We start from the raw sequence: 15,153 nt of genomic DNA on the forward strand, positions 1-15,153 counted from the left end.
GTTAATATTTGAGGTGCAATGATCGTTATACCACATGTTCACTCACTGTGTCCTCCTTTGTTTTCAGGGTTGCTGGAGGAAGATCACAATAGATGACTACATGCCGTTTGATGAGGAAAATAACCTTCTCCTCCCTGCCTCAACCTGCCAATCAGAGCTGTGGCCAATGTTGCTGGCTAAGGCTCTCATTAAAGTGGCTAGCACAAAGTGAGTTACTGTTTATTCCAACATAAACTCTATAAGCATATCAGCATTGCCTCGGGGAGTTGGGAAACAGTTGTTATTATAGTCTTAAAGTAAGACAGCTTAAGAACAGACTCAGCCTTATATCCTAGTACATCCCCACTATGCAGCCTGGCTCTAATAACACCACTGTAAAATACATCACACATTATACACACTAACCTTTTGTTCTCACCCTGTAAACCAACCCTTCAGTAAAGTCGTTTCCAGGGTTGTGCTATTGTCTAATTTTAAATTCATTGTTTGATATATATATCTCATGTGTGTACGTTGTCTAGAAACAACATGTACACACATGGAGCAGCACCAACATCAGTGCACAGGAACCTCCACAGAGGGCCTTTTGCTGACTCAACCACACCATCACCTGACTTAATCTCTGCCTTGGGCTGAGTTTAATTTGGTGACAGACAGGCAATGTGCGTGTCTGTGATGGGGCGACATGGCGTGTGTAAAAGGTGGCTGTTCCAGTGTCCACTGAAGGTCGAGACATAAATGTTTTATCCAGGACAGGAAACAAAGGAGTCTCTCTCCAGGTGAATCATTTATAAGCTGTAGTGAAAGTTCTACATGCTGAACTAGGACTACCTAGGTGTCTTCTGATGCTCTTAAAAATGTTGTTGTCATTTTTTAATAAAGCAAGCTGAAATAGAGGGCTCCTTTCACTTTGGTGCTCAGTAGCTTTTATGTAATGGTTATGGACTGTAACATTACCAATCAAGATGTATTGATTTCACTTCCTCGGCTGTCGTAACGATGGACTGGACAGGTTGGCCACAAGAGGACCAATTAGAGCAGCTGCAGCCATCTGTTTCGCCTGAAAATTGGGTGTGAAGGATACACACTCAAAAATCATTTAGAGAGTTTTACGAAATCCCTGAAGTAATTCATACTTTAAAATGTAGAACGTAAAGTCAGTCTGTGTAGATGTGTAGAAAAAAACACCATACAGTTGTCTCCTGTTACCATTTTGCTGTTTCTGCATTTATTCCTGCCCTTCCATAACATTATATTAGACGCAATACACAGTCCCTCACCATTTTTGAAAAGAGAAAATGACATCTATTCTTGTTGTCAGTTGCTTAGCAACGAGTTAAACCTCTTAAATACCAACTGTGTTATGTGCTTGATTTACCATATTGAAACTATGACCTCAAACTGGCACCAATGCCACTATAGGTGGTTTGAGTGGAGTGTCTAGTTCTTTGCATTGGTCATTTTGCTCAAATAAACTGTTGTTGTTTTTAATTGTTTTCTGATGTGTGTTTCAGTGTTGTGTCGGAGGCCTGTGGGGAGATGGGTGAGTTCACCTTTATCCACACCCTCACCGGCTGGATTCCAGAAATCAGGCCTTTAAAGTAAGATCCTTATTGGTCCACCTTCCTCTCCTTCTTTGTCTCTAGTGGTATGCTCTAAAATGGTCCTTTGTGTCATTGATAGATGGTTTGACATTCTCATTCTTCTCCTGTACGAAAAAAGTGAGAGGCAGACAGACAATCTAATCTCTAGTAGTTTATCACAATAAAGGCTGTGACACCTAACTGACTCACAGGCTTACAAGGCACATTTCTCCCTCTCAAGTTTACTATTTTGTAATGTGTACTGTTGCAAAACCATATAGATTGTGAGTGAGAAGTAGTACCAGTCTAGAACAGTCTGAAGAAAATCAGACTTTGGGGGGAAATGACTACGGTCTACAATGGAAACAAGGAGATATGTAATAAAGGGGGAGGAGAGGCAGTGTGTTGTGGAGAATCTCAGCTTGTCAGTGATGGAACTTTAATGGGGCAACAGTGTTTTGGAGTGGAGCCGGGAATGTTATTCTCTCTAGCTCAGCAGGTTGGCTTCTGTTAGTGAGTCGCCTGGGGAGTCTATCAACACGTACAAGCAGTGGGCATGACTGTGTTTGCCTTCCAGATTGATTTGTGACACATGGATACGTAGTCTTATGTGTTCCTATCCACGAGCACACCCATACAGAGGGTTTTATTTACATAATCATATTCAATTCCAGTGGCACCCGTATGGAATAAGTGATAAGAAAATCAGTATTCTGACTGATGCTTAGAGCAACCATTAATGTAAACCACAAAACTACATCCAAAGTTATATATTAAAAATGGCTTATTTTTATTTTAGTCAGTATTATACTCCGGTGTCTCTTTATCTTCCACTTACTATCATTCACATCTCCTGAGCTGACAGGACCTATTTGAGAGAGGAGCAACCATATCAGAGCTTCTTTTGGAGATTACTGAAAAAGGGGCGGTACATGGTGTAATTCAAGCCAGATTTTAACCAGTTGGTAGCAAAAAGAGCAACCTTTAGGAGGAATCTTTACAGATTTGCATATGTCAATGACATTACAATGCTAAAAAAAAGGTTGTTCATGTCAAATACAGTAACAAGTCTAGCTCCCTTTTACTTGATAATCATGCAAAGATAATGCTCACTGTTTCTGGTATATTAACTTTAGATACTATCATATTGCCGCTGTCAGTCTGAATGTATGGAGATAGCCCTTAAATATAGCAAATTGAGGGTGTAGCTCCATCTTCACACTTGACTGGTTTTGTCCTTATGTTGTGTTGTGTCTGTGAGGTTAAATGAAAATAAAAAATGTCTAAAGGATGTGTTAATATTAAAATATATTATGCTATATCGACTACTTTATTTTTGAGAGAAAGAGATAGTATAATGATGTAAATCAGGGCTATTCAATTACAAATTCAGTGGGGCCAGATTTTAAAACCGAGACCTTAAGCCGGGCCGGACATTTTCAGCGGTCAATAAGAAGGTTATGACAAATGAGGGGCATTTTTTAAACCCAGCATTAGCTATTAAAAACAAATCTGCACAGCAAGAAAAAAGAGAATGAGTCAATAAAAGTAGTAGTAGTAAAGGTGTAGCTGTTAATGCTTTGAATTGGAGGGTTTTTTTTAGGAACGAAAAGTTTCCTGAGGCCTACTGTCCTCTGAGTTTCCACTGAGGTTTACAGCAGGGGGTTATGTAAATCACTAAATGTAGCCTAGTCTTAAAATTAGGCCTAAAGATGAACAAAGATTTATTTTCTAACATATTTTGATTGGTGAAAAACAAGGAGCAAAAAGCCATTTGGGGCAAATTACTCTGGGAAAGTATTTGATTACGGATTATTCCTTTGAAAAGTAGCTATCCTAATCAAGTTACTGTTCTGATTCCATTGCTAGTATTTAGTTGCGTTTAAATTAAACTTCATTCCCTCAAAAAGAAAAAAGAAAAAAGAAAAAAGAAAGGACAGCGGAGCGTGGCGTGCTGTCACTGCGTGGACGGTGCTCATGTGTGGCTGAAAGGAGAGACTGGTGGAGTATTAACCAGCCACCACGGTTTATTGTTGGCTGATAGGAGGGCTGAGGGTAGGTCAGCGTGCTCTCCAGAAACACCGTGTCGCGCCACAGCGGCCCGGTGTGGAGTGAGGTCCGTCGGACCGTCAGCCCCGGACGGACGGGGCGACTCGTCTCTCGCTGACCTGTAGCACCACAGGACCACGGAGGGCAGCCTCGCCTCGGCCTCGGCCGTCCGCCCGTCCGCCGCGGCGAAGCCTCCCGCTCCGCGACGAGCGGCTGTGGCCCTACACGGTGTTTCTGGAGAGCAGCTGACCGTGACCGACCAAGCCTCGGTTCTACCGGTAACTTTCAAAACAACGCACTGACTGGGTGGGTTGCGTGTTGCTAGGCTGCGTTGAGTGGTGCATTCACTGTCTGAACAACAGTAGGGATTTGGAGTTCTCGCAAAACGTGTTTCCCTCTGTGTCTTTTTTTTTTTTTTTTGGAGGGGGGGTCACCACGAGCCGGGCCACTCGGACATTGGTTCGGGGCCGGATGTGGCCCGCGGGCCGCCAATTGAATAGCCCTGATGTAAATGGTGCAGCCCATTATACTGCAAATACAGGGACAGTAAAAGAAATGGGGAACAAAAACTGAAACGTTTCTGTGTTCTCTTTAACCTCCTTTCAGATCTGGGGGGGAAATCTGGAATTTCTTAGAAGACACTCTTCCTATATTTACACACCCTGATGAGAGTTTACCAGAGACAAAGCCCCAGACTGTGGATCCAACTGCAGGGAGAGATTCCAGCCTGAGTGACAGCAAGAGCCAGCTGCCAGAGCAAGAGAAAAGTAAAGGCCAGAATTTTGCCACAGTCAGACACACACACGCACATACGATCTCCACAAACATACATTTCAATATCTCAATTATACACTGTGGATGCTCATCTAATTGAGTGAGGCAATTGAATCTATCAGCCATTAGTGATCATTTGTATGCACTGAATACTTTTATTGCTTTGTGTATTCATATACGTGTGTGTGTGTGTGTGTGTGTGTGTGTGTGTGTGTGTGTGTGTGTGTGTGTGTAGTTGTATGAATATATGCGAATGCACAGTGTGTGTGTAAATCTCTGTTTTCTCCCTCAGCATCCATAATTCAACTAGTATAGAGCATGACAATGAATATTTCATTGTCCCACAGAAACTTGCATTATCAATGATTCCATTTTCTTATGGCAGTAATAACCCTTGTACATTTGCAGCAGTCACAGTATTGCTCTACTGACCAGGCCTAAGTCCACAATCACGCCACCATACTGCAAAATACGTCAACTTCTGAGCCCTGTCGTCAGACTGCCAGTGCTTTCTCTCCTTCCTTTCGTTTCAAGCATCACTTCCTGTTTTCCCAAGCTCATGTATTATGAAGTGCAGGAAGGGTTAATGTGTGTATGGTGGACTATAAATAAACCAGCAGAGGGAGCAGTGGCAGGGTGAATTATTTGGTGTTCCCGCAGGGCAGAGGAGCCTCCTAAGTCAAGTGTGGTTATCTGATGAAGGCAGGATTGAAACATGTCCTCAGAAAAGAGTTAGAGATTTGGAGTTGTTTCAGGTCATTGTAATAGAGATATGAAGCCTTTATTTAGGTTGCACATTTAATTTGAAGCAGATTTTGTATCAGAAATAACACTGTGATGAAAATCATATGTGGTGATACAAAGGAAGAAGCTCCCTCTATTCAAAAATACAACATGACATTTTGTTGCAATTGTGATCTAGTATGAATTAAAATTATTTCTCATATTCCCCCACCTGCTCCTTTTGACAGTAATCTGTCTCTTTGGCTCGTCTACAATTCCACTTGTTTACAATAATTAAGTGTTAGTGTTTGGTATTATCATAATGAAATGCCTTCCGTGCACAAAGTGGTATTACTTAACAAAAATTTTATTTTTTAATGAAATGCATCAAGTTGTGCCACCCACCACACACAGATTCAAACCCTCCCCCTCTCACTCTCTCTCTCTCTCTCTCTCTCTCTCTCTCTCTCTCTCTCTCTCTCTCTCTCTCTCTCTCTCTCTCTCTCTCTCTCTCTCTCGTGCCTTTTTCGTGCTCATTCTGTGTTATATTCCATTGAAATGCATAAATCAAAATGTATAAATCACTATGCAGTGTGAAAACCACTTCTCTGTTCAATTCTTAATGTGTAGCCTTTATGTTAGTCTGGCAGTGCTCCCATCTCTCTTCACCGTATTCCTTCAAATTGATTTTCCATGTCTTCTGGCGCATGCGCTCACTTAAAGTATACAATGTACTTTAAGATGCACTATAGGAGTGGGACCCATCCATAGGCGTAGATAACCTAGACACTGTCTTATTGGCTTCGTCATACCTGTGAAGGCATGTGGTGCTTTCATACTCCAGTAATTGACCTAAAATTTGTTGTGAAATTTAGTTTAATTTTCTTTTGTCATCATAATTTTGCATTACTACATTCTACTAGTATTACTTAATCAATATGGTTAATCAGAGTCAGCCTCAAAAGTCAACAGTTACCCTCAATAGCATACATGCATGTGGGTCCATGTACTTGTTGTGCGAGTTTGCAAATCTTTATTATGTTTACCTGTTGATTACCTTGAAAAAAACTAAAGCCTTCTTTTTCTGTGTTTCTCAGGTTCCCTGGAGGTAGTGGTGTGTGCCAGCTACTATCCTTTCCAGCCAACTAATTCCTATGGGTTTGGCCAAATGGTATGGCTATTCACTATTCCTCCTCTCTTGATTAACAGATATAAAGTACACATGCTCATTACACTGTTGCATGACACATATGCAACCATTAAAACTTTAGATTGCATTTGGTCTTCTTTACTATACAGACTTGGCAACCTTACAGAGATGCACAATATGATGCAAATGCTGTATCGTCTTGATGCAATGGCTGGAATGTTGTCTGACCCAAGCAGTACTACTTCATCAAATTATATATATGTAACATATAATAATTATACATAAATATATGTGATCTCATATAATTATGATTTCATCAGAACTGTCAAATTAAGTTTCAACACTTTTTAAAGTATGTGCTGTCGAGTCACTTCTGTTACATAGCACAACAATGTGGAATTGCACAAAACCCCATAGTACTGTAACAGTGGGTGGTGGAGATGAAACATAACAGTGCTTGTGATCTGGGGGCATGTTGTGTTCTATTTGGATGCTTCGCCTCAACAGGCTTCACTTTATTATTTACACTCGTGCAAAAGCTAATTGGTGGACAGTTTCCTCTCCTTTGGAGGTATTATAAGACCTCAACACTCTGATCTTGACTTAAATCAGAATCTTCCTGTGAAATCCTGAATTAATTCACCTGTAGAGTTGGTTTCAGGTGACAATGTTTTTTTGTTTTTCACTTTAAACTGCATTTTTAAATATTTGTTTGCATGTTTAGTGGGTACTACATGTACACTTATGTCCGTGTATTTGTCGATATACTTGATCACAGGCTGACTCCTCAGAGTCCCTGCGTCGATACAGTCTCTCCTTGCTGTACAGTCACATAGTCCTGTTGACCAGAATCCGGGCATGCCAACTGGAGCCGCCACACAAACCACTACCTGTGCCTCGCTGGAAACTAATCCGCCAACAGAAGGAGATTGTGGTCACTGCTGAACCACGGAGTGAGTGAGAGACAGGAAGCAGGGAATAAAAAAATGTTAAAATGAAGTTTGGGAAAAAAGGTGATGAAGGGGAAACAAGCAGGAGGATGCAGGGGAGGATATCAAACAAATAGTGTAGGTGAATTTCATAAATAAATCTGACTAGAAAGGAAGGAGAGTGTTAATACAGGAGATTTAGAACCTAGAGTACAGAGGGCATACAGTCCCACATGCACAAATGAAAATAGGAAGGGAATAGGTACAACATTTCTGTATTGTTAATAGTTTCAGGTTGGGCATAGCTGACATCAGCTGATCTCTGAGTATAAAAAAAAGAACACGTAGAAAGAATTCAGAGTGTGAAAAGGCAGTGTTGGCATGATGTGTAAGGATTTTTCTTTTCTCTTTTTGCAGAGATCCCTTTGTCAAAACCAGAGCAGTTCATTGAGGTTGCCAGTCCTTTCCTCTCCTACCGTGCCAAGAGCAGCGTTGGCTCAGTCTCAGAGCAGTGTGTACACTGAAATGAACTAAAACTCTCAAAATTAAGTGATATGTATAATTTCTGCCTTTCTGTTCTTCTGCTCATTTGGCCATTAGTTAGCTTGTGCTCTGATCTCCCTATGGAGGAAAGATAACAAGAAAACATCTTCAATAAAAATCATATCTTTTCTGTTAATCCATTTCATACCCTCTTTCCCCCTTTAACAGGGAAACAACACAGAGGCTGATAAACAGATTTATTTTCACTTGCCTATTACTATACTGACTGTAAAAGTGCTTGCCAACCTTCTTAAGCTAAAATAAAATGATACCCTGGTGTCATTTAATTTGTATGTAATATGACACATATGACTCATTGGCACCATACAGTAGATGATATGGTGTACTGCGTCTAAATATGTTATATGTTATGTTAAGATGAGGTGCATGTGACATGATGATGATGATGATGATGATGATGATGATGATGATATGGTGAATGTACTGTATGTGCACATGAATATGTGTCTTTATGTGTCAGGGAGGTGAAGCAGAGCACACAGAGGAAGTATTCCTATGGTTCCCCTCTGGTGTCCATTGCTGAGAGAGAAGAGACTGAAGAACAAGAAGGCCTTGAGCCTGATGCAGCTGAACGCACCACTAACTCAGCAAACAGCACCAACAAAAAAGAGGTACACAGAATCACTCTCTGCTGGGCACATGTGGTCAGTATGTGTGTGTTTACCATTTTACAGAGCATTTTGTTGTTTAATATAAAACTTTAATTAAACATGGTTACCCAGGGCCATTTATCTAATAGCTATGAGGCTGAGCTATGTGTCCAAAAACTAAAACAGTAGCAGCTGTCTGCAAAAAAACAACAACTGTTGCCTCCTCTTGTTATTTCCTACATTTTCCCCCATTCTCCCACCCCTCTGTCTACCCTGTAAGTATGCAGTTGGAGGCTCATCAGAGTAGCTCTGTGTGTCAGTGACAACAAGGCTGCCATCCCCCAGTCTCAAAGTCACTTCTGTTGTCTCCCAGCCAGGCCACCACTGACCAGGGGCACATCTGCACTAAAGAGAGAACCAGTGACGGAGGGGAGATGAAGGGGAGGGTGGGGTTCAGAGCAGGAGCAGAGAGACATAGACACAGAGACGAGGATAGAAACAAAGATAGAGAGGAATAAAGAGAGGGGGACAAATGTACCAAATAAGATATGAGGGGGACTGGAAAAAAAATGGAAAGAAAGTGACTGTCGGACTGGGAGAGATGAAAGCGGAGCAAGACACAGGGAGATATGGGAAAAGAGAATCTCTGGTGTATGGTGATGGTGAACCGGGCGCGTGGGTTTCATGCAGGGAGAGGTCGTGTACTGCGCTGATGAAAAAAGCAGTGCAATTAGATGGTGTGCCATCAGTGTCTGCATCTCCTGGGGGGTTCATTATTACACTTCACTCCTAGCATACAGAGAAAAAATAGAGTTCATATTAATCGCCCTCTTGTGTAACTGTGACCAGTTATAGAGCGGTTAGGCTAGGGCAGTATGGACACGCTAATTTGATGTGTCGTTTGATGTGTGTGTGCACATGCACTCTTGCAGATTTGGTTCGTGTATATGTCATATGCATGCATGCTACGTTTAAACTGAAAGTGTGTTCCTGCTTTTCGCAAAGCACGTGGTGGGTCATGTGCTCAGAGGACCGTACATCAACTGAGAAGGAATTTTTCCTGTTTTTGATCCCTCTGTTTCTCTGAACGCTGGCCAACAGACTCAACCTCTGTGCCTTGCTCCTAGAATAGAAAAAGTGGTGTCACATGATGTCTCTAATACCCCCAGTGGCCTACTCACTCAACTTTAGTGTGGGTTAAAGCATCAGACCCTGGAGTAAGCGTGCAGTTTTAACCTCTAATATGCCTGGAATGTGGATAATCACAAAATCACTAAAGAACCTCCATGGCTTCAGGTTGCCGTTGCCGGAGAACTACACTTCCCAGAGTCCAGGTTGGGTGGTGAGATCTATGGATTTCTGTGTGCCTGCGAACTGCCACAAAGAGATTTTTAACTTAATTTTTTGTCATATTGTTCATGCATGAATTGGGATACACTTCAGAGAAAAATGTGAAATATGGAGAGTATGTGATGAAATGTGAAATACGGAGAGCAAAGATTTAACTCTGGCTCTGTAAAATAAAGCCCCATGGGATTAAAGAAATGCGGCCTCTTCCACCCATCAACTCATGTCTGTGATTTGATCACAGAAAAAACAACAACTGCCGCCTCTGAAAGCAGCAGCTTAAAATCCCAGGAGGCCTGTGTGTAAGATCTATCAGTCTCGGTGTCTTCTCTTACTGTATGTAGGTAAAGACAAGCAATCGAATAGAGTGGCATGATGTGGGTGGACAGGACACGCCATGCCTTAGAGCTTTATTCAAAGTTTTATGCACTCTTGTGAACACGCGTACATTTCTGTTGCAGGAAGGTGTTGCTATAGTGGTGGAGAGGAGGTCAAGTGTGCCTCCCAATCACAATGCCTCTTTACGTCTGTCTGAGCCTCTGGGTACTTATTCAAATAAGCGGTGACTCACACACACGCAGACACACACACATACACACACACATACACACACACACACACACACACACACACACACACACACACACACACACACACACACACACACACACACACACACACACACACACTCACTCTGATTCATCAGGGAGTCTTGGCAGGAGTTGCTTGAAGTCATACGACACAAAGCCATATAAGCCACTATCGGACATTCACCAAGATTTTTCCTCAAAGGAGAAAACCCCAAATGAAGGGACCTGGAGGAAAGTACCACTAGTTGATACAGGTGCACCCCTCTGCTTGGACTTGAATCCAGCTTTGTTATCAGAGCTTTAGTAATGTCATCATGACCGGATCATGCCCTGCCTTCCTCAGACAAAAGAAGATGGTATTTTAGGGATTTGTTAATGACTCATTAGCTATATTTCTTTATTGTGTTGGGCAGACGAGCATGAAATCAGAGCTGTTGAGTAATTTCCCTCTAAGAGGAATAACATGCTAAACAACATAACTCCTCATCTGTCACTGACGGTCGAAGTAAATTAGAGCTGGTATTCCCTGGTGGTGTTTTTAGCAGGGGAGGAGCAGCCCTTGTCACATTAAACCGTGTCTCGTGTCCTGTGGTGTTCGGCGAGAATGGCGCAACACCACAGCTGGCATGGGATCACTAGAGGGTGGAGGCGTATCTCTGGCAGTGTTACTCTTATCAGCAACTCACTGTTCATGCCTCTCTCACTCTCTATTTTCTCTCTCTCTCTGTGTCCCTCTAGGTTACTGCAGAGGACAGGAAGAAGGACGATGATGACATCTCCCATGGTAAAGGCTGATCCTTTGCAATGCTGGGCCCCTCATGGATGTTGAAAATAATCTGTACCTTATCTGTACACAGAATCGCTTTACCCGAGGTCAAATATTAAGCTGCCAGAAAGGGCAGATGCTCATTAATTCTGGTTTATTGGACTTGATGAAAGTAGCAAAGGTCTTCGTTTTTGGTTGATTTGAACAGCATCTGTGCAGCATAGTCCAATTAATGTGATTAGAAGAATTTGCATCTCTCGCCTCCACTCCATCCATCTTTCTCTCCATGACTCCATCGACACTTTGAAGAAGATGGGACTGAAATTATGTCTTATGACAACCGGCCAATTCCCTGCCTTCTCTCTGCCCCCGTTTAGTTGCTTAGTAACACCTGCAGTTTGAGTGAGCAGACCACCATTGCTCAGCAGCAGAGACACTGGCCCTCGCCGCCTCAGCTTTCTGATCAGACTCTCGCTTTGAGTAGAGCTCGGGGGCAGAGCAACTCTGTGTGTGTGTCTGTGTGTGTTTTGGGTAGAGAGTGCGTCTGCGTGCATATGTCTGCGGCTTTGCTCTGCATGCATTGAGATAGTGGGAGTCAGTGAGTGGGAGTATGGATGTGCATGTGCGCTTACACTATGCCATTATGTGGGAGTTTGGCCAATTCGATTCACTGTGTTTAAGATAATGATTTGAGTCTAGGATAACTTGCTATGAGTCACTAGAGGAAAGACATTTTGTTACTCACATCATTCTCAGCTTGATAAGGACATCATTCTTTTTCTTTATTGCTGCAGATATGTATTTGCAGTAATGAATAATTTTAATTTAAGTTCTATGCTTTATACTCCAACTCTAGATCGACCCAAATCTGTAATGAAGGAGCCTGTAACTCAGCAACTCTCAGCTCCTGTCAAACCCATCCTGCTGCAGACCTGGGTGGACCTGGAGGACTTTGCTAAATGCTTTCAGTGAGACACACTAAGAGACAAATATGTATTGCACACAATGCTGTAGTAATTTGTAGAATAACAAAACAGTCTTGGAAATAGGTTAGTTGTGTGCCTAAAAAATGATGCAATCAACATTGTAATTGCTTTTGTTAACAAGGCATGGAAATAACTGGCATTTATTTCTGTTTTTCTTCTAGGACTCTATTAGTGTTCCATAAATCACAGTTCTACCCACATCATATCCATAAATCTCACTTTAAGGTACATTATGCATCTCAAAATAACCCAATGATTAATTTGTCCAGTGCTCATACTTTATATATTTTCTTACATAATTTCATGTGTTTTTGATTTTACATATTCATGCTGTTTGTAATTGACATATTTCTATTACGGTAACTTATCTGTTGTCTGCAGAGCACTGTCCTGCCCAAAACCGCAACAGGTAGCAGCTGCAATGGATCGTCTAATATCTCAGGACCTGTGTCATCTACTGTTGCAAGCCCTGAGGTACACATGTGCAAACGCACACAGATGCACATCGCATACAAACAAACAGATGATTTGCAATGTATTTGTAATGTATTATCCAACCTAGCTTTGTACATGCTTTGACAAGACATTTTAAAACCCAATAGTCATTATTTTGTTCAGAACCTGGTATCACCAACAGTGTAAGTGCAGGTCATTTGTTGGAGAGCCAGAGAGATGTATTCGTTTTTGATGAGGGTCAGAAGTTTGCAGATACAGTATATAATGCTTGCAAGCTGTGCAAAGCTTTGTGAGTAATGAGCATTTTAAAGAGACTTCTAAATTTAACCATGGTCCAGTTCACTGCAGCCAAAGCAGCAGAAACATGGCCAGATCTGTGAGGCAGAGCTTGTGCTGTGCAAATGACTGGCTATGTCAAGTCAACATAAAGTGCCTGTTCATATCACATGCATTGCATACATACTTATCATTAAGTCATCTTGTTTTTGAGTGTGTGTGTTGTATGTCTGCATGTATAGAGCGCTGATTATGCTCGCCTTTCTTGACACTCTCGTCTCTACCTGTCTTTACCGGCCTATATCTTTATCCCCTGATTTGTCTATCTTTCTGTCTTTCTCACAGTTTTTTTCTTACACCGCTACATTCACCATCTTGCCCTCTCCCCCTCATCTCTTCTTTAGCTCTTCAGCTCTTTTCTATCTCCTCTTATGTCTTCCTCTTACCTCCTTTTCACCCCGTTTCTTCCCCTCTTCTGTAATTTCCTCCAGGTTCTCTTCCACTAAGTCACCTTTTATCCATCATCCCTCCCTATGGCTTTCTGCTCTTTCTCTCTTTTTCTGTTCCATGTCTGTCTTCTTACTGATAACTAAGTCCGGTGTGTGTGTGTGTGTGCTTTTGTGTGTCTCCCACCAAGTGCTCAGAGGTGAGAGGCACTCACTACCTGTGTGTTGACAGCCTGCAACCCTCCCAGATCCTCATCAGCTTCTCTGCTCTGCTACTCTGGGGAGATACAGCCGAGGAGAGTAAGGGTTTATCTATACACTCACACACCGACACACACATGCACACACAAACAAAGGTACTTGGATACAAAAAGATTTTCTGATAATATAATGTAAGAAACTTCACTAGTTTCTTCAGCAGCAATTATAACTCTTATAACTGTCCTTCAGTACACACAAATCATACCTATATCATAACCAATTTCAAATCCACACTTTATGTACATATTCATAATAACTTTATGAATTATTAATGTGACCTACTGTGCTTGTGATATTTGATTATAGTCTGTGACCAATACACCTTTTTACTCCCCTCTACAACACCAATTAGAAAAGGAAATGTCAGCAGAGTGTAGGTCTGCAGTTCTCACCGCCCAGCCTCACTCCTGGAAGAGTCTGCAGTCTCAGCTGCCCATTCTCACCATGAAGACCACCTCCTCCAAGGCAGACATGCTTAACTTACCTCCAGGGTAGGACAGCATTGATCGTTCTCTTTCCAGGCACACTTCAATCCCAAACCAAGTAGTTTTTCTACACCTGCAATCATAACATAGAAGACTGAGAACTGTGTTCCACATAGATCAAGCTTAGGTCAAGGTCACTTTGACATCATAAAAAAAACACATATTTATGAATAACAGTAACATGTCCTATATGCATTGTAATTTTATATTTAGAATATTTAATATGCTAGTACTTATTGTATTAGTGACTGTAGGCCATCTTGGCATTAACATGAAATGCTAATTAAATAGTTGACACTATCTGGCAGAGGCTTCACACATGTCCATAGTCAGCTTATCAGATTTTTATACTATCTCATATTCTCCTCAGTATTGCCATTTTACAATGCTCATCTATCATATCAATTTTAAGGATACATTTATGTAATGCAATTTTTCTCTCAAATTAGTCCTGTTTCAAATTTTAACACAGTATTTAAATTGTAAACCTAATAATTCAAAATTACCCAAAATTCTAATTCCCACCAGGAGATAGTGCAACAAAAGTGATTTAATTTATCTCTCATGACCAATGAGAGCTTGTGATGGAAGAAATAAATGTAAATGTAATGTATGTAACTGTTGTTGTGGTGTTTGCAGCTATGCAGAGATCCACTTAAAGCCATCATAAAGTTAGCAGAGGGTATCTGCGTACTTCAGATGCTCTGAAAAGCAGTAAAAAGCATCTGTCCTAGTCTCTATTAATGGGTGCTACTTGGCCTAGAAGCAGAGGGCCTACTTTCTGGGGTCAGGTGCAGGTATGAAGCAGTGCAATTACCACAGAGCCATAATCACACACATAGCACTCAACTTATCGTGCCCATATGCCCCATAGTACACTCTCCAAGAGATAATTGCTGATGTGTCTATGGTGTTGGGCAGCAGTCATTTTACAACACTACTTTTTCCTTTTTGGTGTCCATGTCTGCCCATCTGTATGTGGTACACTATTTACCTTCTGCTTTTCATCTATAATGTTTGAACATGCCCCCCTAGTCATCTTTTAATTTTTGTGTGATTTGTGTTTTCCTCTTTGATCTTTTCTTTTCCTTCCAATTTGTCTCATCCTCCCTCCTCTCTTGCTGTGCTCTTTTTCTTTTCTCGCTTTCCTATTTGTATCCCTTTTGTACCATCCCCTA

At 41.5% G+C, this 15,153-nt stretch overlaps 1 protein-coding gene across 1 annotated transcript in view; it reads left to right on the top strand.

Moving 5' to 3' along the window:
• The window catches only part of adgb (androglobin), a gene marked incomplete at both ends in the record, with an annotated part of 36,970 nt that overhangs the window by 5,132 nt on the left and 16,685 nt on the right, over nt 1–15,153 (top strand). The window contains 13 exon segments of the mRNA XM_084000259.1: nt 68–207; nt 1,515–1,601; nt 4,239–4,399; nt 6,227–6,300; nt 7,058–7,232; nt 7,626–7,719; nt 8,233–8,383; nt 11,038–11,083; nt 11,922–12,033; nt 12,213–12,276; nt 12,433–12,525; nt 13,421–13,529; nt 13,843–13,981. Coding sequence (XP_083856385.1) covers nt 68–207; nt 1,515–1,601; nt 4,239–4,399; nt 6,227–6,300; nt 7,058–7,232; nt 7,626–7,719; nt 8,233–8,383; nt 11,038–11,083; nt 11,922–12,033; nt 12,213–12,276; nt 12,433–12,525; nt 13,421–13,529; nt 13,843–13,981 — 1,445 coding nt within the window.

Source organism: Trachurus trachurus (genome assembly GCF_905171665.1).
Source record: "Trachurus trachurus genome assembly, chromosome: 24".
NCBI classification, from domain to species: Eukaryota; Metazoa; Chordata; class Actinopteri; order Carangiformes; family Carangidae; genus Trachurus; species Trachurus trachurus.